Here is a 26,668-nt window from a genome sequence, read left to right on the forward strand (position 1 = left end):
CGACAGGAGCGCATTGGCACGTGCACCCCACATGCACAGGGGAGCACCCAGTGGGGAGGAATTCCAGGGGCGGTTAGAACTTGGGCTTATAGTACATCTTTTTGGTTTTGGTTTTGTTTTTTAATTTGAGAGAGAGCAACAGAGAGCACAAGCCGAGGGAGGGGCAGAAGCAGAGAGAGAAGACGACTCCCTGCTGAGCAGGGACCCCCCCCCCAGCCGCCTGCTGGGAGTTCACGGCCCCGTGGGGTGTCACACCGACCCACTGAGACAGCCCTGCCCACCTTCCTTGGCTTCCCCTCACACCGTCCAGAGGAATGGTTCCCAGACTCTCAGATTTCATGGACTAGAAGAAAAGAAAAAAACCAAGGATTAATTTCAAGCGACAAAGAACATAAAACTAAAAGTACCTTCTACTGTGCTCATTATTTCCAAAAGCGAAGGACATTGTGCGTCTCCGAGGAAGAAAGCTGTCACTGGCGAGCCCGTGCCAACAGGCGTGCATCCGACATTGTTCTTACTTCTCCCATTTGGCCAAGGAATGCTGAAAACCTTGTCACAGACTGGAGCCAGGTGTCAGCCTGGCATTGGGGAGGCACCGTTTCTGGGTGAATCTAAGAGTTGAGCCACGAGTTTCTTTAGGAAAACGGGAAAAGCTAACACTTACTGAGCACTTATCATGGGCCAGTCCCTGCACTCGGGTGTCATCTCCTGAAATCACAGACATCACCCGGCGCTGTTTACTGTCCTCATAGTCTGAATAAGGAAACTGAGGCCCAGAAGTATTAAAAAACCAAACTTATCCGTGGTCAAGTGAGAGAGGAAGGCTGTAGTCCAAGTCCCCTGACTCTAGGGCCAGCGCTTTACGCTACGATGCTGCACTTTGCTTCCTAACAGGAGAAGATTTGCCAGGCAACTTGGAAGGGTTTTCACAAGCTCTCCATCAGTTCCAGTCATGCTTCCAACTGAAGACATACAAGGGTCTCCCTAGGACTATCCTTCCCGAAGGAGAAATACTTCAGAGATTTAAACGCAGCTAAGGCTGCCTCTCCTTCTTGGCCTAGTCCCAGCTGGCTTACCTCGAGGTCCCATCTTCCTGCCCTGGCTCCAGGGCAGCTCCTCACTTGACTCCCAGGGTGGAGCCCGTTCTCTCCAGCTGCTATTCATATCTCTATCTGTGCAGAGGCTTCCTTCCTGCCTCCCCTTTCTCTTCAAGGCCTTCCCTTGGCGGTGCTTGGCTTGACGTCTAACTCCAACTGAACCTCAACACCAGAACTTCAGACAGATGTTGTCAGGAAGAGCCCCTTTCTTAGTTTTTGATATCAGAGACCTGGCGCCCATGGACGAATGCTCAGACAGAAGCCGATGGCTGTGAGATCACCCACGGGGGATCAGGTGACTAGTCGGCAGGAAATTGGGTGTCCTCCTATTCAAACACAGGTCTTATTAGTGTGTCAGTAGTGTTCATCTGTTCACCATTTGTTGATTTTTTTTTAAGATTTTACTTATTTATTTGAGAAAGAGAGAGAGCACGAGAGTGGGGAGGGTCTGAGGGACAGGGAGAAGTAGACGCCCCGCTGAGCAGGGAGCCGGATGCGGAACTCGATCCTGGGACTCTGGGATCGTGACCTGAGCCGAAGGCAGTAGTTTAACCGACTGAGCCACCCAGGAGCCCTGCTGATTTGGCTATATCAGCAATCAATTAACTAGGGAAGCTTTCGTGAAGGCTCTCCTATACGCTTGAGGGAAACGGGCTGCATTAGTTGACTATGCTGTTGTGTATATCGGAATATAGGCATCCAGGCTGGAAGGGAGTCTAAAATTACCCCCTGACATCATTCCAGACAGATGAGAAGGTCTCCTCATTCTAGAAATTTCTAGAGAAGGCTCTTCCACAATCAACTCTTTTAGCCCATCCCGATGTTTAATAATCCTCATTGCTAGGATTTTTTTTTTCTTCCTTTAATCCAAATCCTTTCTGCTATAGTTTAAACGTATTTCTTAGGGGTGCCCTTAGTAAAGCTAAAAATACTACCATCCATTTTACTTTTTAATGTAGACTTCTTATGTGACGGAGAAAATTATTTGATCTCTCTGCATTTTCCAATCTTTAGAAGCTAACCTTTCTATCCTCTTTCGTACAGTCGTAGAACTGGGAAGGGACAGCAAATACATCCCATTTAGAGATTCTCAGACCCAGCACTTCAAAGTGCCCTGTGGGTCAGTGCCACGCCAGGGTCCCATCCCAGCTGTGCCAGAATCTTCGTGACTGGGACTCCAGAATTTATTTTTAACAACCCCAGGTGACTCTGACGCTGACCTTGTTCAGACGGTCATCTGGGAACCTTGACTCAGTCCAATTCCTTCTTAAATTTCTCCATCCTCCATGTGGATGGGTCCCCATAGAACCCATCCAATGAGGGTGCAGCCACTACAGCCCAAGAAAACCCTCCCGGTGACCAGAGCCCCCCCAGTCATTAAAGTCTTTTCCTGTTACTAAGCTAAAATTCGCCTCTTTGAAGTTTCTGTGAATTATGCTAGTTGTGGTCCCTGGTGTCAGAGTATTTTTAAGTCTCTCCACTAATTTTCCCAACCCCAGTAATATCTGAATCACATTTCCAGGCCAATATTAAAAAAAAAAAAAAAAAAAGGTGGCTGGGTGGGGGGTAGGGCGCCCGGGTGGCTTAGTCGGTTAAGAGTCTGCCTTCGGTTCAGGTCATGATCCCAGGGTCCTGGAGGGAGCCCAGCCATGTTGGGCTCCCTGCTCAGCAGGGAGTCTGCTTCTCCCTCTCCCTCTGCCCCTCTCCCTGCTCATGCTCTCTCTCCTGCACACGCTCTCTCTCTCTCAAATAAGTAAATAAAATCATTTAAAAAAAGAAAAGAATAAGCTGTCCCCTTCTTCAGTAATTGGTCACACGCATGGGGAAACTACGTATCCAAGTGTCCAAAAGACCGGGTTTAGTCATCAGCACATCGATGAAAAAGGAGTTGTCAGACTTTGGTATGAATCAGACCACCCAAAGGGCTTGTCAAAGCCAGTTCCTGGGCCCCAGCCCCAGAGTATCTGCCCCAGGAGGTTTGGGGTGGGGCCTGAGAATTCGGTTCTCTAGCTAGTGCCGGGTCATGCCACTGCTGCTGGTGTGGAGACCACCCTTTGAGGTCCAGTGAGCTAACGAATCCAGGCTTAGGGCAGCATGTATTTCCCTGCAGAGCGAGAATCTACTCCATCAGACGCAGCTGGGGAAGCTTTCAGAAGTACAAAGGTCTAAAGGACTCAGGATCCTAGCATTGCAACACACTTGCCACATAAACCTTCTTGCTAAAATTTGCAAACTCCCCCACTGTGGTTTTGACACTTTAAAGAGCTTTAGGGAGGCCCACGGTTCCCAAAGTGGGGTCCCCGCTCGGCAGCGTCAGCATCACCTGAGAGCTTGCTGGAGAAGCACGTAACGTTGGAGTCACTGGCACAGAGGAAGCTCATAGAAAGGGCCAACCCGACCCCACCCCCACCCCTCATGATTTCCCCTCCTTCTGCTTCTTCCCAGTTGTGTTCTGTTTTATTTTTCACCAGGGAACATGTTAGTTTATTCTTTTGGAGTTTCCTAAATTTCATGGGGTTGACATGCCAGGTGGGGAAGATGGCCTGGAAAAGAATTCTGAGTTTGAAGGAAGCTTTTCGACTATATTATGGGCTTTAAAAAACACAAAAACTTTTTGTGGGAAAATAGCCATCATATAAAACGTGCCCTCCTCATCACTTTCAAGGGTAGAGTTCAGCGGCACGAAGCACATTCCCATTGTGCAACCATCACCACCCCCATCTCCAGAACGCTCACCCCCCCAGAGGGCAACGTGGTCCCTATTAAACACAAATTTCCCACTCCTCCTCCCCCCAGCCCCTGGCCACCACCAGCCTACTTTCTGTCTCTGTGAATTTAACCACTCCTGATATGGAGTCAAACAGGACTTGGCCTTTGTGTCTGGCTTCTTTCACTGAGCATAAGACGTGCCAAGTTCATCCATGTTGCAGTAGGTGTCAGTACCTTCCTTTTCCCCTTATTTATTTTTTATAGTAGTTAGAAAACACATAACATTCCCCATCTTAACCATTTTTAATTGTACAGCTCAGTAGAGTTAAGTAGATTCACGGCCTTTTGAGACCGATCTCTGAAACTTTTTCATCATGCAAACCTGAAAGTCGAGTCCCATGAAGCCCCGCCCCCTTCACCTCCCCCAGCCCCTGGCCGCCACCGTTCTACTTTCTGTTTCTATGACTTTGTGGGCTCGGGGAACCTCACGTGAGTAGGATCGCACAGCATCATCGGTCTTTTTGTGGCCACCTCCTTTCAACTGGCATAATGTCCTCAAGGTTCATCCAGGTTGGAGCTCGTCAGAATTTCCTTTCTTAAGGCTGGGTAATATTCCAAGGTGGGTATGGTCCCATTTTGTTTATCCACTCACCCACGGATGGGCCTTCGGGTTGCTTCCACCTTTCCGCTGTTGTGAATCGTGCTGCCATGCACGCGAGCGCGCAGACACCCATCTGAGGCTGCTTCCCAGGGCTCTCAGCTGCGAAGTGATGCTCTTCTGTCCACACAGTCCATCTCGCTCCTGAGCCAGACATGGGGAAGGCAGGAAATTGATTAGTAATCTGGCAGACTTGACCATGAAGTCCTAGCTCAGGTGTGAGTCTGGGGCCTAGTTAGAAATGCTAAGTTCTATCGATCCCAGCTCCTCCTACTGAATCCCCTCCCACACCCCCAAATGTTTTCTTCCACAGAAGCAGGAGCCATGCTGATCTCATTACTGCTATGTTCCCCAGCCCCCAGGTCTCTGTGCAGCCGTGAGAGGAGCTCCGTGTATATGCTGATGAGCAAACAACACTTAGCGCCAGGGGCCCCAGGAGAGACTTCTAGGTCACAGAATCTCTCGCCTTCATCTAGGGTCCAGAACCACGGTTTTATCTTAGCTCTTGCTACTTGCTCTGATAGTTAATCTAGCCGGGTCTAGAGGCCAGTTCTCTCCGTTCAGAGCCCTCCCTGCAGTTCCCAGGCCCAGTTCCTGTTCATACCACACCTCTTCCCTGGTCCTGATGGCCACTGGGGTTCTCCATGGACAGCCCGCTAGTGGACACTCTGGACTTCTGAGTCCATATTCCCACCTCCAGCCTCCGACGCCAGTGGAGTTCCCATCTTGCTTCGTCTTTGGCCCCTGGAAGCCATGTCTCAGAGTTAACATGGGCCGAGTCTCCCTCCTGCTGGGCATCACGTCTAGCTGATGTCATGCAGAAAGCTGGGAGGAGGACAAAACAGACACTTGCCGGGTGACCCGAAGCTCTAGGGCATTAGTGCGAGCAAGCCACAGCAGTCCTAGCATGACTTCTGGGCAGCAGAGGATTGTGAAGGGTAAAGTGCCCTGGACTTTGAAGGCTCAGGGTTGGGGCCCAGCGTGATAGAGTCAGGAGATGTGGAAGATATCTTGTACCGCCCTACGTGCACATCAGCCACTTAAGCCACTGTCCTGGGAGCCCACAGGTGGGAGAGATGATGTTTACCTTCCAAAGGATACTTGTTCATTCGCCTTGAATTTGTGTTTCAAAGTTTTGTCGTGGGTAAACACCTAATGGACAATAAAAGACAATCGCTGCCGGCTCAAATATACAAATTTATAAACGCTAAGCTCTCCCTTCACTCCACACTCATGCAGCCCGTCTGCAGCACAAGCTTGATTTTGACCTATTAGAGGTTGAGGACGGCCATGGTCTCCTTGCATGTTGAACACTTTGTGCCAGTCCAACCAGTCCGGCTCCTAGAGAGCTGTACCGGGAAGGGGGGAGTCTGGAAGAAAATGGTAAGTGCTGGGGTCTGTAATAAAATCAGTGGCATGTGAAGAATTTAGAATCAAAGCATTTGCCAGAATTCTTCTCCTGATACCCTAGAAGATCTGCTGTATGGGTGTGCTGGACTAGTATGTAATTTCTAAATGTGTTCATCTTTGTATTTATGAAAAGCTATGGATTCATAGCGCTGTACTGAAAGCTCAGGATATGAATGACGCCTATGGCTCACATCTTTCATTGGCCACGCCAACTTCAATTCGTATACTAAGTGAAAGCAGTGACATTTGTGACTTCGAACACCACTCAGCTGTCATCAGCACAGTGAAGTATTCAGAAGGATGAATTTGATGAGCAATATTATTGTCTTTAGCTGATATCTTGCTGCATATAAAACATGAAGGAAAATTCTATCTGCAGAACTTATTTTCACACACACAGCTTAGAAGAAAGAAAAGAGATGAGTGCTATTTTAAAATCTGTATTTTCAAAGAAAAGCAGCTCTCCAAACGACACGCAAGCAAACAGAACCACTTTTAGAATGAAAGGGTACGGTAAGTAGGAGGCAAGGGACCACACAGGTTTGGAATGACGACTACGACTCAGTCTTTACTCTTAGGCTTGTATCTAGTAGAGTGGGTGAGACCAATATACCAAAATAGTAGTGACCATATTTTCCAAATTCAAATTTAGGATGCATGACTTGAAAAGAATGGGCGCACTGTAAGGGGACAACTGGACCAACTGTTTGAAATGGTAGCAGACTAAGGACACGTGGTTGCCATACTTAGAATGGAAGACAGCAAGGAGAGCTCTTGAGGAGATGTGTGGTGTCACGTGGCTTCATGACGCCATATTCTCCTCAATGCCCCCGAGACGCTGAGAGCTCGGCACTCAGTGCCCACTGTCCACCTGTCGCCAGGGGCTGAGCTGGGGCACTGGGGACGTGCTCTGGGCCGGCTGCACACTCCCCTCTGACCAGTCACACACGTTCAAACACACGTGAACCAGCAGGCTGTGTGACGCCGAGGTGGCATGAAACACAGGCTCTACCCCTCATTTCCACTTCTGGAATAAAAATTTAAAATAATCCTTGCATAATATTTCATACTATTGAAGAAGAAGGAGAGAAGGAAGAAGAAGGAGAAAAGGAAGAAGAAGTAGGAAGAAGGAAAAAAAGAGAAAAAAAAATCTGTTTGGCCTGAAGGGAATTGGTTATTTATATATTGTCAGTGGAACTAAAAATAGATTTATGCTTGCCAAAAAGGAATCTGGGAATCCATAATGAAGTATTAAACCCTTTATACCCTTCGACCCCACAGTTTCACTTTGGGAGGCTGTACCTGAAAATGGAAATGGTTTTGTACAAAATACATAGAAGCACGATTTATAAAGTAAACAGTGAAAACCACTGATACTCAATAATAAGGAAACACTAATCAATAATATATTTTTAGCTACCAGATGTTGGGAGAATATGCCGGTCAATGGAAATGCGTAAATGAAACACTGAAGAAAAGAACATGAGTTTGTACGCACATACCGAGTGCAGCTTTGTAAACTGATGTATATTATCAATGTATATCCAGAGAGGAATTTTGTAAAACAAATAGCTGTTTTGTGTTTATTAGGTTTTTCTGTAAGTTGGCTTGCACTGGTATTTTTTAAAAAGAGAAGCGTGGGTACATGAGGGTGTTGTTTGAACCATCGTGGTTTTCAATCTCACTGAGTTGCTTACTGGTTTATATTCTCGCAAGGCACGATACAAATTTGTTGCTATTAAAGGGACAGTCTTTGGTTTATTACAATAGTTTGGCAAATCACAGGCAATTCAGTGTTGTCTCTGTAATAAAGTCACCACTACGTGCATGTGTGTTAGGATGCTTTCTATAGCAGAGGTGGAAGGACAGCCCTCATCACTCCCCAGGAATATCCTGGCTCTCGGTCCCGGAAGTGTGGGTCACACACGTGAATGTCAGCTGCCACGCGACAGAGGTCAGAAATGAACTGTTGTGACATTTATGACAGTGTTGTGCCCGAATTATTAATACCGTGCTACCTGAGCTCTTCAATCTTAAAAAATAATTACGGCTCCTCCCTTTTTTTAAAAGATTTTATTTATTTATTGAGAGAGAGAGAGAGAGAGAGGGAAAGAGAGAACATGTGCACAAGTGGGGGAAGGGCAGAGGGAGAGGGAGAGAGAATCTTAAGCAGACTCCAAACTGAATGCAGAGCCTGATGCGGGGCTTGAACTCACAACTCTGAGATCATGACCTGAGCGAAAATCAAGAGTCGGATACTCAACCAACTGAGCCACCCGGGGATGCCCTTGTTGGGGTCTCCCCCTCTTGCCTACATCATATTTTCTCAGCCAAGATTCCCAAAGGAGCCCACCGTTCTCAGCAGCTTCTCTGTCTCAGGGGGCTTCCTAGTTATAAGACTCGGTAAATGCTTTCCTTGAGCTCTCTACAACACTGAATGCTGGGGACCACCAGTCTCCTTGGAACTTCCCCCAGTGGCTGTAGTTCTGGAAACTTCTGACCCAAGAAGGACACGATGGCAAGAAGCCTGTGGAAATGATCAGACGCAGCCACCCTCTTCCCTCCAAGATATGGAGTTGAGGGCTGGGTCTCTGTGTGGCCAGGCCCTTCTTTAGAAAGTGCTGGAATTCCTCCCTGGACTACTCAGCTTCCGTCAGCAGAGTGTATCGTCGAGGGGAAGGCTTCCATGACCTCGCAGCTGACAGTGGCTGCCAGGAAGGGCTGCAACAGGACCGCAGCGGGCATGTGGGGTGGCCTCCTCAGCTCCACAGAGGCACCCCTGCGGGGAAGCAGACTCTCACTCGCCGTCTGCAGACTGGAAGTGAGAAAGCAGCTGACCGCAAGCAGGCTCTGGGCCTTCCAGCAACACCTCTGGGCTTGTGGTTCTGCCTCACGGTCAAGGATGGTCCTGGCTGCCCTGGTTTAGTGGGATAATCTGAGTTTGAAGGGCAGGGGGCCAGGGAGGGGACTGCCTGTCCTCCCCGAGGTCCAATGGCTGATGCCCCTGTCACAGACCTTGGAGGGGTGTCCACTCCCATGTCTGCATCCAGCTCTACTCAAAGGCTCATCTCAGCGGGTCATAAAGCAGAGACTTGTCTCTGGGATTCCTGTCTTAACCCTTGAGGCTCAGGAATGGCGCTGGGTCAGAATCCCCCACAAAGTCCTGGTCTCTGTGGGCCTTTGGGTAGGACCTGCTTCTGGTGGTGGTGACAAGGAACACCTAGGAGAACAGAAGGAGGGAGAAGGGGAGAGATGCTTGTGTGTGCATGTGTGTGTGTGTGTGTGTGTGAGAGAGAGAGAGAGAGAGAGAGAGAAAGAGAGAAGGGGTTGGTTGTGAGCTGGTCCTGCAGCCAGACAGACATGTGAGCCGGGCAGTTGTGGACCCCACAATTCTGAGGGAATAGCAATACCAGGATAGACATTCATTGTCTGCCTTGGGAGCCTGAGAAAGAGCTAGAAAGTCTCTTCTCCTACACATTTAGTTTCCTGGACAGGTAGCCCGCAGAGCAGGCCAGCTGGCAAACAGCTTTCCACCTCTCACCTCCCCTGGCTGATGAGAGCTCAGGAGTGGGCTGTGTGCCCCGGGTGGCGGGGGAGCCCTAGAGGCTTCCCGTTCCCAGCACTAAGGCGGCGGCCGCCTCTGTGATGCCAATCTGCAGATCTCAGGGGAGAGCCTGCTCTGAACTGTGTCCACGTAACAGCACATGTGGAGCTCCTCCTCCCTGCACCGAGTGATGGTATTAGGAGATGGGGCCTCTGGGGGGCGCTTAGGTCATGAGGGTGGAACCCAATGAATGGGGTTAGAGCGCTTCTAAAAGAGAGCTCCCCCAGCCCTTCCGTTGACCCTGTGAGGACAGAGAGAGAAGTGGGCAGTCTAACCAGAACAAGGGCCCTCACCAAAACCAGACTACATGGGCGCCCCAATCTTGGACACCCAGCCGTCAGAAACAAGAGAAAGAAGGTTCTGTTGTTTACAAGCCACCCAGTCTGCGGGATTTTGTCATAACAGCCTGAACAGACTAGGACAAAGCCCAAGTCCAGACAATTACCCCACCCACGCACCAAGCACCCTGCCACCCCTCCTCCTTTTCCCCTTTCTCCTCCTGGGATTTCTCTCCCCACCTCAGGGCCTTTCCCCGTCACTCGGACTCCACCTCTGTGTGGGGTGGGGGGGTCTCGGCTCCTCTCCTTACTTTTCCTCTCCTGTCTCTTTGCTCCTTCTCCTTCCCTCTTCCCTGCTGCTGGGAACTCCTGGTTCGAACATATCAGAGCGCAGTGCTTGCAGCCTAATGATATCCAGCCCCGGGAACTTGGCAAAACACAAAACAGACACAGACGCACCCCCTCACCCCAATCCCACTGCAACCACCCACAGCTGTGCTCAGGGGCGACTGCAGGGCAGACCAGCTGCTGCCCATCTGCTGTCACCGCCCCCTTTTCCCGAATGACACCTCCCAATATCAAAGACCCTTCCCAGCTGTCAAAATAAGGCTTCATCTTTTCACATATAGGACAATGACTGCTGAAAAGACATGAGTAAACACATAAACAAACAAAGTGCAGGAAGGGAGGCTGCTGGGTTGCCTTCCTCCAAAGTCATCCTTTTTCCAGAAGCGGACCGAAATGACCTTCACGAGTCCTTAGAACAGCAACTGACAAGCCCATCCTCCCAGCCATAAAGGCTTGCATCAAAGGAATCTCAAGAAAGGGGTACAGAGTTTGATCTCCAGAGGAGAAAGACGGAGAGGATGCAAAGTGCTCAGGACAAAGGGATGGCCGAGCCTGGGAGTTAATTATCCGTTCTGCGCCGGCAGAACAATGTGTAACGAGCACAGTAGCAAGCAAAGTGAATTTCTAACAAAGGAGGGAGCCAGGATCTGCAACCGGGACGCCTGGAGGCATCAAGTAGGGTGACCTTGTTAAGCCTCGACAGAGCTCTCCTCCCTTTCTTGAGAAACACCCCTCACGGACACACCTCCATGTGAAAATTACAGACTTTCTCACATCAAACTGAAGGCCCAGAATAGGGTTAAAAGTTAAGAAATTAAGATCTTTATTCTTGCCCTGTTACCCTGAACAAGTCACTTAAATGTTCTCTGCCTCAGTTTCCCCAGTTGTAAGATGGGGAATCCAAAAGCCAGACTCGGGGATTATTTGGAGGCTCCAGTGAGATCACGGTTGGGGCAGCAAGAGTGTGGACCTCCTGGGGCCCTCAGTGGGGTGAGTGGCACTGTGTATGGAAATGCCAACCCACTGGCGGTCTGCCAAAGTGACCGAGTTTATTTTTAAATGTCGTTGGATTTCAGACAACATAATGATAGTCCGCAATGTGTGTTCGCAGTGCCTGCCCCACCCTCAGCTTCTTCTGTGTCAAAGCGATCCAGCCTACGATCAGGCAACAAGGTCCAAATCAGATCCAGGAGGAAAAGCACTCACACGCTAGACTGTCGTGCTCCCCCACCCCCTGCCGGCCACTAGCACGGGGAGGCCAGCCCAGGCTACCAGTAGGCAGCCAAGGCTTGGCGACTTCGGTCTTTTGGGCCCAGTTGCAGCTGCTGAGAGCTGGCCATTCCAAAGGCTGTGGTGGTCCGAACACATGAACATGCAAAATCATTCATCTCTAAGCCAAGACCCCAGAGCGGGAAATCGAGGGGCAGCCCCCAGAGGCTCTGCAAGAGCTACAGCATCATAAAAATCCCCAGCCTAATAAAAAGGGGCATGTCTCGCCCAAACGAATGTTGCAAGGATTCTTGGTCCCTTGATTAGTCCTGAGAGCTGAGGACAGAGCTGGGAAGCCAGGTAGCAACTCCTGGGATGCAAGCCCCCCCCCCTCCCCGAAACGTGGCACAAGCCTGCCAGCGGGCAGAGGCTCCAGAAATCACAGGGAGCAACCGGCAGTGCCAAGTGAGGTCACCGGGGCACCCCCGAACTCTCCCACTGCCCACACAGCTGATTAATCTAAGAGTGGAGGCTAGGATGGTGTCTGCAGACTCACGACAGACTGGGGACAAGTCACAAGGATGCTGCCGTCCCTGCCATCACTGGAATGTGTGGGTCCAGGAGGTAAGTGGGGAAGGTGGGTCTCTGTGCCCATGCAATGAGTCCTTTCCGTTCCGGGGTCATATGGAACCTACAGAGGCTGTGCTTATGTTAACCATTTAGTAAATGGACTGCAGAATGGAGAGAAATATCTAGAAGGGATATCAACATAACCAGGGGTGAAAGTGACTCTGTGCTGAGCAAGTAGTTTCTGAAACGGCCCTGCCCTGTCGTTCCTGGGGCAGTAACCAGCTGCGGCTTTGGATGATGTGAAGGCGTATTTGAAATTCTGTACTGGGAGAAATGTTACAGGGTCCCTTAGATGCATGCCTTTTCTCGGAGAGGCAAGCTGTCTCCACTTTTATCCAATGTTGTACCATGTAAGACACACTCTCCACAGCTGATCAGAACGGAAGCGGCCCGATCCGAGGACCGCCTTAGTGAACAAGTACGATGGCCAATCCACTTCTCTCTCGGAAGTCAGAGCGAAGAAGCGGCTGGTGATGAAGGGGGATCAGAGCTGTGACGTGCAGAGGTCTGGAGGGGGCAGGATCTGTGAGCAGGAGGACGCAGGAACACCCAGCAGAGCGTGTCCGGGGAGGAGCGGAGCAGATACATGGGCTCTACTGGTCTAGGAAACGACAATATTCGATGTGGGTGATGGGAATCTGGTGATCTAGCAACTGCCTAGAAATTAGGCTTTGGTATTGTCACCAAAACATGAAAGAGTCCTGGTTTCTCAGCATATCCAGCCTGAGTACATTTCAACGTCCTAGTGACTAAGACAGCTGCTTACTTCGCTGCTCCGTATTCTTGCTATCATTAATAAGATGAAGGGCTGCTCTTACTGTGACGGCTGCTGGGAGAGTCTTCATATTCTCCAGCAAAAAGGGGGCAGGAGAGGAGGAGGAGAAGGCAAGTGGATTATTTCCTTTCCAGTGTGAGACAATGGCTGGGTTTCTTTAGCATCAAATGAAAAGACAGAAAAAACCAGGTACTCCTGGGGACTAGAAAATGAGGCATGTTTGGCCAGCAAGCTAATTCAAGGTCCTTCTAATTCCCCAGGGGTATCTGCAAACCTCTCCAGGCCTCCAGAGTGTCCTACGACGTGGCAGGTTCCTGTTAGCTAAAGCCGGCTGCCTCCCTGGGGTCACTCACTTCTAAGCCCTGGTCCATCTGGACAGCTGCCCTTTCCGCTCCCAGGCGTAAGTTAGGTTTCCAGTTGGAAATGGTTGTTAATTTGGAGACTGGAAAAGAGCATAAGGCATCCATTGGGGGAATTTCCTGTGGGGTTGCGGTGGGGGGGGGCATGTAAATTCTAGCCACACCCCCACCAGGCTGTCTTTCTGGGGTTGTGTTGGGTGTTCTCAAGAGAGGAGCTCCCGGAAGCTTCCCAGACAGGGCTGACCTGCTGACGGAGGACACACTTCCACAGGGCTCCTGAGCAGGCCCGGTGACCTACTTAGCGCTGCTGGGGGGGTGGGGGGAGTAGTGGGATGTACCTTTATGAGTCCTGGGTGGCACAGAGCTGCACAATGGCCACCCCCACTCCCCACTGTGGACTCCCCACTCCACTCCTCACATTTCCATCCAAATGCCTTCTTCTCCCCTGTCCTGGTGTCCAGGCAACAGCCAGGGAGGTTTCTGCCAAGGAAGCAAAGGATGGAAGTGGCTGCTGGGTCACCTGACCCTTAAAAACAGGGCACATTAGGGCCACGGGACCATTTTGTTTCAGGACCCAGTTCCCGTTCACCTCAGCTCCACCTCCGTGAGACATGGAAGCCAGAGGGTAGGATGTATCAACCTGGGGGCTTCAGATGGGTTTCAAAAAGTCCACAACCCCTGGAAACAGCTGGTGTTATCTTGTGGACATGGAAACTTGTCTGGGAAAAATCCACAGATTTTGTCCAGCGTCTTGGAGAGATCTGTGAGCCCAGAAGTAAAGGTTTAAACCACTGACACAGGGGTCTCCTTGGTAGGAAAGGAACGATGATTGGAGTCCTAGGGTTTTCTGGAATAGGAGGTAGACAAGTGACTCCAGTGTTTTCCACCAAGAAGCCTAGAACACTGGGGAGAGTCTGGGCTCCGGCATTGGGATCGCGTCCCGTCTCTGTCACTGAGTCATCTTGTGACCTTAAGTGTTTCTTACCCTCTTTGAGGAAGGACACGTGTCCACTAAATACCTGAGACCCAAAGCCCCTCCCGTGGGGCATGAAGCTATCGGTGGCTTTGTGTATCCCCCTCTGTGACCCCATCTTCCACCCTCTCCAACTCCCCTGCTTCCTACCTTTGCAGCCTCGGCACGGAATGTTCTCTTTACCTCCACGCACAAACCAAACCCGGCTGGGTCCTGAGGGCACTGCTGCTGCTGCTCTCAGGTGACCCAGCATGGGCCAGGTGCTCCCCTTGCTCTTCCAGGACTCCCCCTACCTCCTCTCTGAGCCTGCCACACCCCCATCCTTCTCTCCTTCTTATTTCCCCTCCAGGCCTTGCATAGGGGTCTCCAGAGAAACAGAACCAACAGCATAGAAAGGTTTATTAGGAGGGACTGGGGCCCGCAGTGACGGAGGCTGAGAAGTCTCTGAAAGCTGGAGGCCCAGGACAGCAGGCGGGGGAGCTCCAGTCCAAACCTGAACACCCGAGAACCAGCAGCGCCGAACCCCAGCCTCAGTTCCCTCAAACCCTGTGCCTACTCCGTGTCCGTGCTCACACGGCCGCACCTGATGAAGACAGATGCCAGCCCCACGGGCCAGTCTCTCCTTCAGGGCAGGACCCGGACATCCAGGGCCCTTCCTGCTGCCCAGCGTGCTGCCATTTCCCCGGCCCACTCCTGCCTACTTTCCTCTCCCCAGACCCCCGCACACCTCTTCATCCTCCCTCTCAGCTGCTCACTGGGTTCCAAATTCAGGCAACAAATGTTATTTCTGCAGATTTCATTTTCCACTGCTCCATCTCCTAGCATCTGTGCCACACCTTGTGCCCTCTCTTGGGGGACAAGGGCCAACAGTCCCTGTTCACCTTCATAGCAAGACGATTTTGTTCGTGGTCACAGTCACTCACTTTTCTCCTCCCCTTGTTGACTGAAGCCACTTCACTCAGACTCTCACTCTGGTCCTCCATGGAAACTGCCCTTGCCAGAGTCACCAATGACCTTGAGGAGGTCATCGGTGTCAATCCTCTGTCCTCACCTTAGTGACCTGTCTGCACACCCTCCTTGAGACATGCTCTTCCCTTGTCTTCCCACACTTCTGCATTTTCACTGACTTCCCCCCCGGTCCTTCATCTCCTGGTTGGAGCCTCTACCCCTCTCTGGCCACTGGAGTGACCCAGGGCTCAGTGTTTGGACCTCTTCTCTTCTCCGTCTATACAGCTAATAAATGCAGTGGCATGGTAATGGCTCCCCAGTGTCCCCTTCCAGCCCGGACTACTCCCCTATATCCAACTAGTCTGTCCACATCTGTGCATGGGTTTCTAGTAGGCCTGCCTTTCCCAAAGTTCTCCCCACTTCACTAAGCCCACTAACTTCCTGGGAGAATTACTGCTAGAGAAATCGTGAAGTCACCCTAAAAATGGCAGACATGAAACAACCCTTTGGGTTCCATAAGCAAGCGGAAGGAAAGCTCCAAGAACTGGATGTTGTTAAGGCGAAGGGCTTCCTCCCCAAAGAATGCTTCAGGCGTCTTCAGGGGAGAGACTAAAACAGGAGAAACTCCTTTGAGGTGAAGATAAGGTCAGGAAGAAACATGGGCAGGGCGTGTCCTTCAGAGGTCAGACCAGAATGGAATTCCCAGCCAGGGCAGGGAACCCTCCCAAAGCCTGTCTCACAGGAAGGAGTCTATCACTCTTCTGGACCAGGGGCTATTGTGCATTCCCTTTTCTCAATGGGAATTTTGTTATTTCTACTTTGCTACTGTGTGTTGGGTGTGGAGAGTGGGGCAGACAACGTATCCCCCCTTAATTCACTGGTCACCAGAACATAGGAGTGATATATGGTCTCAAGGGAGAAGGTACCTGACCTGGAGATCCTGGGTGCAACTTGGGGTTGTCTCCTGAGAGAAGGGGATGAGTGTCTCCATGTGTGGGAAGAAGAATGAGGTGGTTTGGTGACCAAAGGGATGTACTGTGGAGAGACAGTGCAATTTCCTTTCCTTCCGGGCGCACAGGAAAAGGATGTTTCCCAGTCTCCTTTGTAGTGGGTGGGGTTGTATTACAAGCTTAGGCTGATGTAATACAGGCAGAGACTGGTCCATAAAAAGTTACCCTTGTGTAACTCTCCCTTTTATCCCCTCCCATGGCGACCGTGGAGGCCACATCTTGTGGACGTCAGTGTTACAGGATGCAAGCAACCGAGATCCCTAACTGACTGCATGACGCAGGGTCTCTGAACGACCTACTGACCCTCCATAACGTACATCCTTTCTCCCCCTCCACCTGAGACCACACTGGACTGGAAGTAAGCGAGCAAGACTTCTACAGCATTAGGTCACTGAGCTTTTCGGGTTGTGTGTTAGTTGGCTTACTCTGACTTACATAGAAGGTACTCAGCAATTATGGTGAGTGAATGCTCTAATTTCAGAGCCCCAGCTTTTAACAACTGCACTCTCTTGACTGGCCTTCTGTATGCTCGCTCCCTCTTTTTTTTTTCTTTCTTTTAGAGATTTTATTTTTATTTATTTATTTGAGAGAGAGAGAGAGACAGAGCATGAGCAGGGGAAGAGGCAGAGGGAGAGGGAAAAGCAGACTCCCTACTGAGCAGGGAGCCCGGACGAGGGGCTGGATCCCAGGACCCTGAGATCATGACCTGAGCCGAAGGCAGATACTTAACAATCTGAGCCACCCAGGTGCCCCTCGCCCCCTCTTTCTTTATAAAATCAAATTCTTTTTTGATCTTAAAAGTAGTACCTGTTCAGAATTCAACAACAAAAACAAACAAACTGATTAAAAATGAGCACAGGACCTGAACAGACATTTCTCCAAAGAAGATGTAAAAATGGCCAACAAGCACATGAAAAGATGCTCCCAACATCATTTGTCATCAAGGAAATTTAAATCAAAACCACCACAAGGTATCACCTCACACCCATTAGGATGGCCATTCTCCAGAAACCAGAAAATATCAAGTGCTGGTGAGGATCTGGGGAAATCGAAATGCTTACGCTCGCTGGTGGGAATGTGGAATGATGCAGACGCCGTGGAAAACAGCACAGCGGTTCCTCAAAAAAGGAAAAATAGAACTATCATATGACCCAGCAATTCCCCTTCCAGATATATACCCGAAATAACTGCAAACAGGGCCTCGAAGAGATGCTCTGCTTTATCCACGGCTACATTATTCACAACAGCCAAAGGGGGAGCCACGCATGCGTCCCTCGAGGAATGACGGATAAACAGTGTGGCATGCACATGCAACGGAACAGCATTCAGCCTTAGAAAGAAAGGAAATTCTGACACACTACAAGGGTGCTCCTTGAAGACCTTATGCTCGATGAAATAAGCCAGTCACTAAGACAAATATTGAATGCTCCATTACTGATTCACTTCTGGGAGGTTCCTACAGTCGTCAAATTCAGAGACAGAAAGTAGAAGGGGTCGAGGGGCCAGGGGACGGGGAGTTGTGGTTTAGAGGCTACAGAGTTTCAGCTTTGCAAGTTGAAACAGTTCAGAGATTGGTTACCCCCTGTGAATGTACGGAACAGTGCCGAACTGTCTGTATCCTTGAAAATTGGCTATGATGGTAAATTTCATGTTAAGTGTTTTACCACAATGCGAGTTCTTCTAAAAAGTTATTATGTGCTTATTTTTAAAACATGGCAAGATATAAAGGAAGTTTTAAAAACATTATCCTCACTCACTCCAAGGGAGATTACCACTGTTGAGATCTTTTTAGGTAGCCAAAGTGGAGTTGTTTTATAAAACACTGATTCAACGGCATAAAGCGAAAGCCCAGTCTTGGTGGAGAAAGCAATCCTGTTAGAGAGAGTGAGAATTAGCCCACTTTTTGCTTCCAGGCAGACTGGAACAACTCCAGTCTTTCTAGGTCTTCACATTTGAATTTGGTGAATATTGTCTTTGTAACAAGAAGCACAGAGGACTCCGGCAGAGGCCAGCATTTAGACAAACTATAATTAGTTCTAGATTCAGGACCATACAAATTGATACCTGGGGCATTTCTTCTTTCATTTACACACATATTCATTCACTGAATAAATATTTGTTGACCGTGTGCATATGCTAGACCCTGGGCTATGGGTTCAGGAGACAGCAGGGGACAGAAGAGGGCACTTACCTTCTAGTTGCGCAGAAAAACTGTAAACTAGTGCACAAACAGAAACTGCAAACAGAGAAGTGCTCTGAAAAAAAAAAAAAGGTCAGGGTTAGTGCTATGGAGAGGAAGGGGGGTGGGGAGGTGACATCTGAGCTGAGACCTGGAAGATGGGAATGAGCCCCCATAGAAAGTGCTGGAGACACAAAAGGACATTAGGTGACTCACGCGAACAGACAAAAGGAATCTATGGTGATGAGGTCAGAACAGTGGTCACCTCTGAGAGGGTACTGGCTCAAAGCATAGGGGAGCCTTCTGGCGAGCTGGCATGGGTATCTCTACCTGGGGGCATATGTATGTACACAATTATGTAAAAACTCACTGGGCTGCGTACTTTAAAGTTTGTGCACTTTCCTATATGAAGGCTATACTGTAATTAAAATAAAATACCCCTTCCCAAAAAAGAAAAGAAAGGACAGAGGGGGGCAAGGTGGGGTTTCCAGGTGGAGGGAACATAGGCACAAACCCCTGCAGGGGGCGCTGTCCTAGGTGTGAAGAACAGCAGGGAAGCCCAGGTGGGAGGCAGAGGGAGTGATGGGATGAGGCTGGCCACACATCACATTAACAGTGGTTATCCCTGGGGAGAATTAAGATTGGGTCTCTGAGACCAGGGATTTTAACTGTTTTACTCTTTAAAAAAAAACAAAACAAAACTGTGTTTTTGAATATGTCTCCATGTTTTCCATGGATCATTTTAAAAATAGTTAAATGAGGCCATTTGTGTTTGCTTTCTTTTTTCCTGCCTTTCCAACTGTTGTTCTAAGGAAGTTGATGGCTTTGAAGGGCCTCTTCCCATCTCAAGGGGGAAAAGATCCAGGGGTGTGAAGCCCTCCTGATTTCTCCTTATCAGGGCTGCCGTGGTCCCAAAATGTCCACTTGGTGGAGAATCATCCTTTCCTGATTCCAGGAAGATCGAGAGGGATGGTTCCTCACTTCATTCGTTCAACATTTACCCAGTGCTGATGTGGACAAGGCCCTTCTTGCAGACGTTCCCAGGTCTAGTCTCCCTTCTCGATTCAGGATGGACCCAAATACTGAGAATGCAAACCTGAGGCAGATGGGAGTAGGATCCTGGGGGGATGGAGAAGGGAAGACACCCGAAAGGAAAGATTTCCTGGCCTTCTGGGGCTGCCTGCCCCGTTGGCCCCAGAGCCTGGTCTAGCTGAGCACCAGGCTGATGGGAACGGAGGAGCACTTTCTAACCACCGGTCCTGGGGAAGCTGTGTCCCAAGCCCCTGGGCAAGGGCCCTTCCTCACCTTCATCCAGGCGGCGCGGGGGCGCAGGCAGCGGGGAGGCGGGGCCGCGGGACGCTGCGGGGCCTCGATCCTGCCGGCCCTCGGGCGCTCGCGGGCTCCGACCGTGCGGGGCTGGCTCCTCCTCCCCGGGGTGCCGTCGGCCTCCAGCAGGGACGATCGGAGGTGGGCCCAGCTGCAGCCAGCATTTTTCTGGAGTTCGCATCCACAGTCCCGGCCTCACAACACCCCTCGGGAGTGGCCTCCTCTGGGTGTCTCTCTTGTTCCTAAAAGTTCCTAAAAGTGGCTTGGAGAGATGAGGGGTGGGTGGCACCCCCTTCCCGGGGACCGAGATGCGCCCCCGACCTCCCTCTTCCCCCCGACGGCGTCCCTCGTGGGCCCCAGGACCTCCTTGGAGCCAGGAGACTCGACCACCACCGGCCGCCACCCCTCGCCCCGCCCCTGCGTGCTCAAAGCCGGCGGCGCGACCCTCCATCCCATGTGGGGTTACATGTGAGGGTCTCCTCCCAGGGCAGCACTGAGGCCTCGGCCCCCACGTATTTTTGTCAAACGGATATTTTCAAACGTATTTATTTGAGAAGGAGTTGGAGGCTGAACTTGGTCACAGACTCTGCGGCCAGATTTGGGGATAGCAGGAGTCCTCCGTCCTCTCAACTCCTTGCCTTCATCCAAAAAAGGTCCAATTTCTAGGGAAGCCAAACTCTTCGCTCCACTGCATTCTGGAATCAGGGTGAGAATTGCCAGATTGCGGAAACCCATTCAATGAGTGGCCTCATTGCCCCTGCAGTTACATTCCTGGTCTGGTACGGTGAGGCTCTGGGCACATAACTGCCCCTCAACACCATCAGTTTTCTTTGTAATTCTATGTACATGACTTCACCACTTAGAAACATCATTCTCAGAAGGGGCTGTGGCTTCTCCAGGCCACACTCAACAGGCAGATTACTTAGGGGCGCACCAAGTTATAGGAACGCAACTAGAAAGCAAAATACCAATGCTCTCAATTGGTACAACTGAAGAACTAGGCATGCTTAACATTAGCCACATGGTTCTAATTTCTACTTACTTTCCCAATCATCAAAACCTAGATTCCCAGCAGCAGGACACCTGGATTCTCCTGGCTCTGTTTTTTTTTGGGGGGGGGGGGGTTCTCCAATTCCACTGAGACCTGGGCTCATCCCTTCCCATCTCACTCTTATTTCCCTCATCCAGTTTGAACCAAAAGATTGCTAGAGGAGACTGAACTTTCTACAGTTCCACCATTCACTACCTCTGCACCTTCATTCCTCTCAATTCATTTAGCAGAAGGTTTCCCCCACCTCAGAGCCTCAGGACCATCCCCTTTCCCTACCCTTGGCAGCACCTGCCACCTGGCCCTTTTCTAATGGCCTGTCCTGATGGCAGATGACTGCTTGCCAAAGTCCCTCCCCTCCATCATCCATTTTGCTCTGTAGACAACAAGGGCAGTGGGCTCTTTGGCCAGAAGAAATATTCCTTTTTATTAGAACTTCCTGCCAGCCTGGAGCAGGAGATGCTGTGTCTATACCAACACTATTCAATAGAACTTTCTGCCATGATGGGAATGTTCTCATCCAATATGGTAGCCACTAGCCAGTGTGACTAATGAGCGCTGGAAGCATGGCTAGTGCGACTGAATTTTAAATTTTATTTAAACATTTAAAATTTTTAACAGCTATTTTGAGGTATAAAAGGCATCAATGAACTGCACAGCAAGTGTTAAGACTGAGGTTTTGACACATATGCTCATGGCACCATTACCACAATCAAGAGACTGCATATACCCATCATGTCCAGACATTTCATCATGCCCATTTGTATCCCTCATCCTTGCCCCCCACACTCAGGCAACCACTGATCTGCCTTCTGTCATTAGAGATTAGTTTGCATATATGATGTATGATATAATGTAAATGGAATCATGCAGTCTATACTCTCTCTTTCTTTCCTTTTTTTTTTTTGGTTTGGCTTCTTTCACTCAGCAAAATTATTTTGAGATTCACCCATGTTGTCTTGGTTTGTTTCATTTTATTGCTGAATAATATTTCATTGTTTGGAGATACAATTTCACCTGTTGATGGATACTTGTGTGGTTTCCATTTTTTGCCTATGAACAAAGCTGCTATGAGCATTCTTGTACAAATCTTTGTAGAGACATATGCTTTCACTTCTCTTGGGTAAATTCCTAAAAGCAGAATGGCTGGATCAGGACAGGTGTTTTGTTTACCTTGTTGAGAAACAGGCAAATTTTTCCCAAGTGGTTGTACCATTGTCCATTCCTACTGTTCCTCTACAAACCAGCCAACAACTTGTATGGTCAATCTTTTCACTTTAGCCATTCTAATGGGTCTGTAGGGGTGTCTCATTGTGGTTTTAATCTTCATTTCCCTGCTGCCTAATGATGTCGAGCATCTTTTCATGGGCTCGATATTGGTATATCTTCTTTGGTAAAGCGTTCATATCTTTTGCCCATTTTGTACTATTTTTTTTAATTATTGAGTGTTGAGGGTTTTTTTACATATTCTAGATGCAAGGACCTTATCAAATACACGATGTGCAAATATTTTTTCCCAGTTGATAACTTGTCTTTTCATTTTCTGAATGTTTTTTCAAAGAGCAGAGTTTCAATTCTGATGAAGCCCAATTTATTAATTTAGTTTCTTGTGGTTTTCACCGTGGCACCTAAGAAATCTTTGCCTAGCCCAAAGTCACAAAGGTTTTTTCCCCTATGTTTTCATCTATAAATTTTACAGTTTTTGTTTTTACATTTAGATGTATGGTGCAATTTGAGTTAAATGGACCATTAAATGTACTATTTTGTATATGGTGCAAGGTGGGGATTGTTCAGTTTTTTGATTATGCATATTACATTGTTTCAGCACCATTTGTTGAAGAGACTATCCTTTGTCCATTGAATCACCTTGTACCTTTATTGAAAATCAGTTTTTGGTATGTGCGTGGGCCTCTATCTGGACTCCCATATTCCACTGATGAATTAAAATTTAAACTTAAGTAACTACCTGTGGCTCGTGACTCCCAAATTGGGCATCTCAGGTTTAGACCGTGAGCATCTCAGGAAAGGTACTGTTTATAAGTCTCACCAGAGAAAACTTTTTAAAAGCTCTGCCTTAGGCTCCAGCATAATAATTATTTGGACATTCTTACCATGGGGCTGCTCAGGAGGAATTAAACTTCCACTGTTTCCCAGAAAGTGGACTTAAATTTTCCTCTTTCAGGTCTTTAAGGGCTACAGGCCCAAGGAGATGGGAGAACTCCCAGGCTCTGAGGTCCCCCGTTCAAATCCTGACTTGGCAACTATGTGGCCGTAAGCAAGCTGCTTTACCTTCCATCCTCAGTTTCTGTATCTATAAAATGGGTATCATGAGTATAACCTATTTCATAGGATTGAGAATTAAATAATGCATGGGGTGCTTAGGATAATGCCTAGTCTATGATAAGGACTCGAAAGCTAGTCATTATCATTACTTCGTGTGAAAGAAAACACAGTAGCAGAAGAGGGAGACACTGTACACTTTCTGAAACCCTGTTTCTTGTCTTCAGAGAAGCTCAGCTGTGTTTTAGTGCAGGTCTCAAACACTATATAGCTTCAGTACATTCGGTAGCTGTGCAGGTCCTGGCACCATTATACTCATTTTGCAGAAAAGAATTAAAGTACTTAAATATTTGTCCAAAGTCACACAGCTACTGCAACCCTTATTTGAAGCCTGAGTTTAAAACCTGGCTTACTTATTCTTCTACGACAGGTCTCTATAAATACACTGAGGAGGAACTCAGTCTTTTGTGTCCCAAATAAGGTTACAGGAGTATGAGGGGATGGCACTGCAAGTCCACAGCTAATACTGAATTAATATTGAATTAATACTAAACTTCAGAGAGGATGCTGTTCTGAAGCATGAGGACGGTGCATCTAAATCCAGGTTTTAAGGTTTCTAAACTTTGTGCTTTTAACTTAATGATTTTCAAAATCAAGGTACATCTGAGCAGCCTCGAAGCTTCTGAGACGCCCCCGCTCAGGTCTCTCCTGGGCATTCAGTGCCGTGGGGCTGGGCTGGGCCCTGGAGTCTGCATTCCGCAGGCTTCCAGATGGGCCTCGGGTGGCACTGGGAGAAGCACGTGACCCACGGCACTCCTCCTCTTGCACTGGATTCTTCCAACTGTGTTCAACCAGGAGTTACTGCCATGCTTGCCAGAGCCAACACAGCTCCCGCTTTCCCTCAGGTGGAAAGTCTGACTTAGAGGGAACTGGGATTCGGCACCAGCTTGGCGGGCACAATGATTTATTCTCACTAGGGCCATACCCGCTGTAGAGAAGTTCACTTTCGCGTTGCCATTTCTTCCACATAGCCATATTGAAAATATGTCTGTCTTAATATTGAACTTCAGAGCAGAGCCTTTGTTATTCTGAAGCACGAGACGTCGCATCCGTGTGTCGTGAGGTGGGTGGGGTGGGAGGAGGGTTCTGGAGACCCGCAGGAAAAGCCCCTCTCTGAAGCTGAACTTCCCTTCCACTGCCAAGCTCTGATTTTCCATCCTGTGGGAAGCAGACGGGATTACTGGTCTAGCCTATTGTCTTTTGTTCTACCAAGGCCCTGCGAAGGTCTGTGTTTGTGTGTTCCAGAAAGGAGTCACATCTGCACCGATCAGGGAAGGCAGCACCTGCAGACCCCGCTTGGAGCTTGCGTTTTAAAACCGGCTTACTTCTTTTACGACGCATGTCTCTAGGAATAAATCAGGAAGGCACTCAGCCTTTATGACCCAAATAAGGTAGAAGAAGTTATGAGGGGATGTCACTGTAGGCCTACAGTTTCTGTCTTTCAGGTAAACAATGAAAGGGGTTGGCGGTGGCCCAGCCCCTGAAAGTGCCTGGCTATCCCTATAAGGAAGTGACTTGGAAGCCCCCAGGGTCTACTCCCGCTGCCAAGTGATCGGTGCCAGCTCTGGGTCAAGGGCTTGGTCACCGCGGAGGAATCCATTCCTGGCACGCTGCTGAATGCCTAAGGAGGGACCACTGCAGACTGCTCTGTGTTGCCTCTGACAAGAGTAACGACCGAGTGGAACCCTCTGACTGGTTTCCGTCTCCCAGCATTCCCACGTTTCCATTTCGTTGCAACAGAGAGAACAAAGCATTCACAGAATGAAAAGACAAGGAGAAAAACTTCTCAAAACTCCTATCTGACGAGGGAGTCATATCCAAAACATACAAAGAACTCTTAAAACGCAACATAAGAAAACACACAACCCAATGTTTAAAAATCAGCAAAAGTTCTGAGTCGACACCTCACCAAAAAAGATGACAAGCAAGCCTATGAAAAGATGCTCCAATCATAGGTCACGAGGCAGCTGAAATTCCTATGATAATACCCTACCACGTGCTGGCAGAGTGGCTCAAGTCCCAAACACTGACAACACCGCACGCCGGCGGGGAGGTGGAGCACCAGAGCCCCCATTCACTGCTGGTGGGGATGCAGGATGGAAGCCAGACAAGATGGAAGCCAGTCTGGCAATCTCTTACAAAACGAAATACATCGTACCCTATGGTTCGGCGAGTGTGCTCCTTGGTATCTGCCCAGAAGCTGAAAACGTTTGTCCGCACAAAACCTGCACGTGGATGTTTAGGGCGGTTTTATTCATAATTGCCAAATCCTGGGAGCAACCACAATATCCCTAAGCAGGTGGATGATAAATAGTGGTCCAGCCAGACAATGGATTATTCAGCAAAAAAGGAAGAGTTATGATTTCATGAAAAGACATGAAGGAACCATAAATGTAACTTACTTTGCAAACGAAGCCGATCATTCAGTCACCATAATTACCGAGTATCTTCTGTGTAAGTCAGAAGGCTACATACTGTGTGATTCCGACCATAGGACATTCTGGAAAAGGCAAAACCATGGAGACAATAAACGGTCAGTGGTTGCTGAGGGTGGGAGGGAAGGATGAAGAGGCAGAGCACAGGGGGGTTTTAAGGGCAGTGGAACTGTTCTGTAGGATACTACAGTGGTGGGTACATGTCACACGTTTGTCAAAACCCACAGGAGGCACAACACAGCCGTGAACCCTAACATGATGAGCTTCAGTAATTAAAGTATCCATATTGGCTCATCCATTATAAAAAGGAAAGATAGAAAATGCATGTATAGGATGATAATTCTGTGAAATAGAAACAGCTAACACAAACGAACAAAGCGCAGTCTAAGCCACAGAAAAGAGGCATTCTTAATTTTGAAAGACCCTAAAATAGGAAGGTGGGTTTTGAATAAGAAAACACTTCCGAAGGAAATGTAACCATGTGTTAGACCTCCCTATACGCTCGGGCACGTGTTGCCGTTGACCGTGTTAACCCCCACGTGCCCCACGGACACGCCTGCCGTCTGTACCTACAGGGAAGGGGGCTTGCTCAGGGGCTCCAGCTCAAGTGGCAGTCTTAGGATTCAAGCGAGTGTATGCGCATCCCTAGGTTATACTGCCTTTAAAGAAAATTAGCAACTAGACTGAGTTTAAAAGGCTGTCCAGGGACGGCCTTAAAAATAGTTACAATATCACTTATTTGTCAGTAAATAGATCCTTTTGAAGTGCTTGGAAAATGCTTGCCTAGAGGTTTCGGTGTTGCCCCAGAAATGGAATTCCTGCTCCTCCGTTTAGCAAGCTGCTCTCCCTCCCCTCACCCCTCTCTGTCCTGAAGGCAAAGTTCAACAACTCACCTTTTCCTATTTCCATAAATCCACCGGAGTGGATGCGGGGCGGCTTCCCTGGAGGCCTCTCTGCTCCTGCATCAAGCCCAGCCTGTAAAAGACAGCTCCTGCGGTGGCCCAGGGACTCTTCCGTCCCTGGCTGGTGTGGGCCAGAGTGGGGGTCTCCGGAGACCCAGCTTGGGGCCAGAGGCAGTGGCCAGCCGGGGACCAGGCCCGCGGCCGCGGCAGCGCCCCCTGCCGGCCGCAGACCTGCGCTCCGTCTCCGGCTCGTGTAGGCAGCAGGGCCGGCCCTTGGCCGCGGAAGGCCGGGAGGAAGGAAAGGCCGCAGCCGTGGAGCCAACACACGGTCTTCGCAGGGAAGCTCCACTCTGCGCCCCTGGTCCCCACGGCGTTAGAAAAAGGTCCTGCGACCGCGCTGCGCACCCTCAGCCGGCCCCTGGGACGCGGC

At 49.3% G+C, this 26,668-nt stretch overlaps 1 protein-coding gene across 1 annotated transcript; it reads right to left on the reverse strand.

Annotated features, from left to right (window-relative positions):
- Positions 1-218: 218 nt before the first annotated feature.
- LOC148108457 (uncharacterized) lies at positions 219-14,338 on the reverse strand. Its single transcript, XM_087869764.1, has 4 exons — positions 5,552-14,338; positions 5,074-5,208; positions 4,459-4,608; positions 219-343 (listed from the first exon to the last, which is right to left on the reverse strand). Exon 1 carries the CDS (start codon positions 10,369-10,371, stop codon positions 9,436-9,438), a length of 936 nt encoding a protein of 311 aa, XP_087725890.1. The 5' UTR covers positions 10,372-14,338; the 3' UTR covers positions 219-343; positions 4,459-4,608; positions 5,074-5,208; positions 5,552-9,435.
- Between the last annotated feature and the right edge of the window lie 12,330 nt (positions 14,339-26,668).

The sequence above is a fragment of the Ursus americanus genome, chromosome 19 (genome assembly GCF_024610735.1).
Source record: "Ursus americanus isolate L20-20 chromosome 19, mUrsAme1.1.p, whole genome shotgun sequence".
Taxonomy (NCBI): domain Eukaryota; kingdom Metazoa; phylum Chordata; class Mammalia; order Carnivora; family Ursidae; genus Ursus; species Ursus americanus.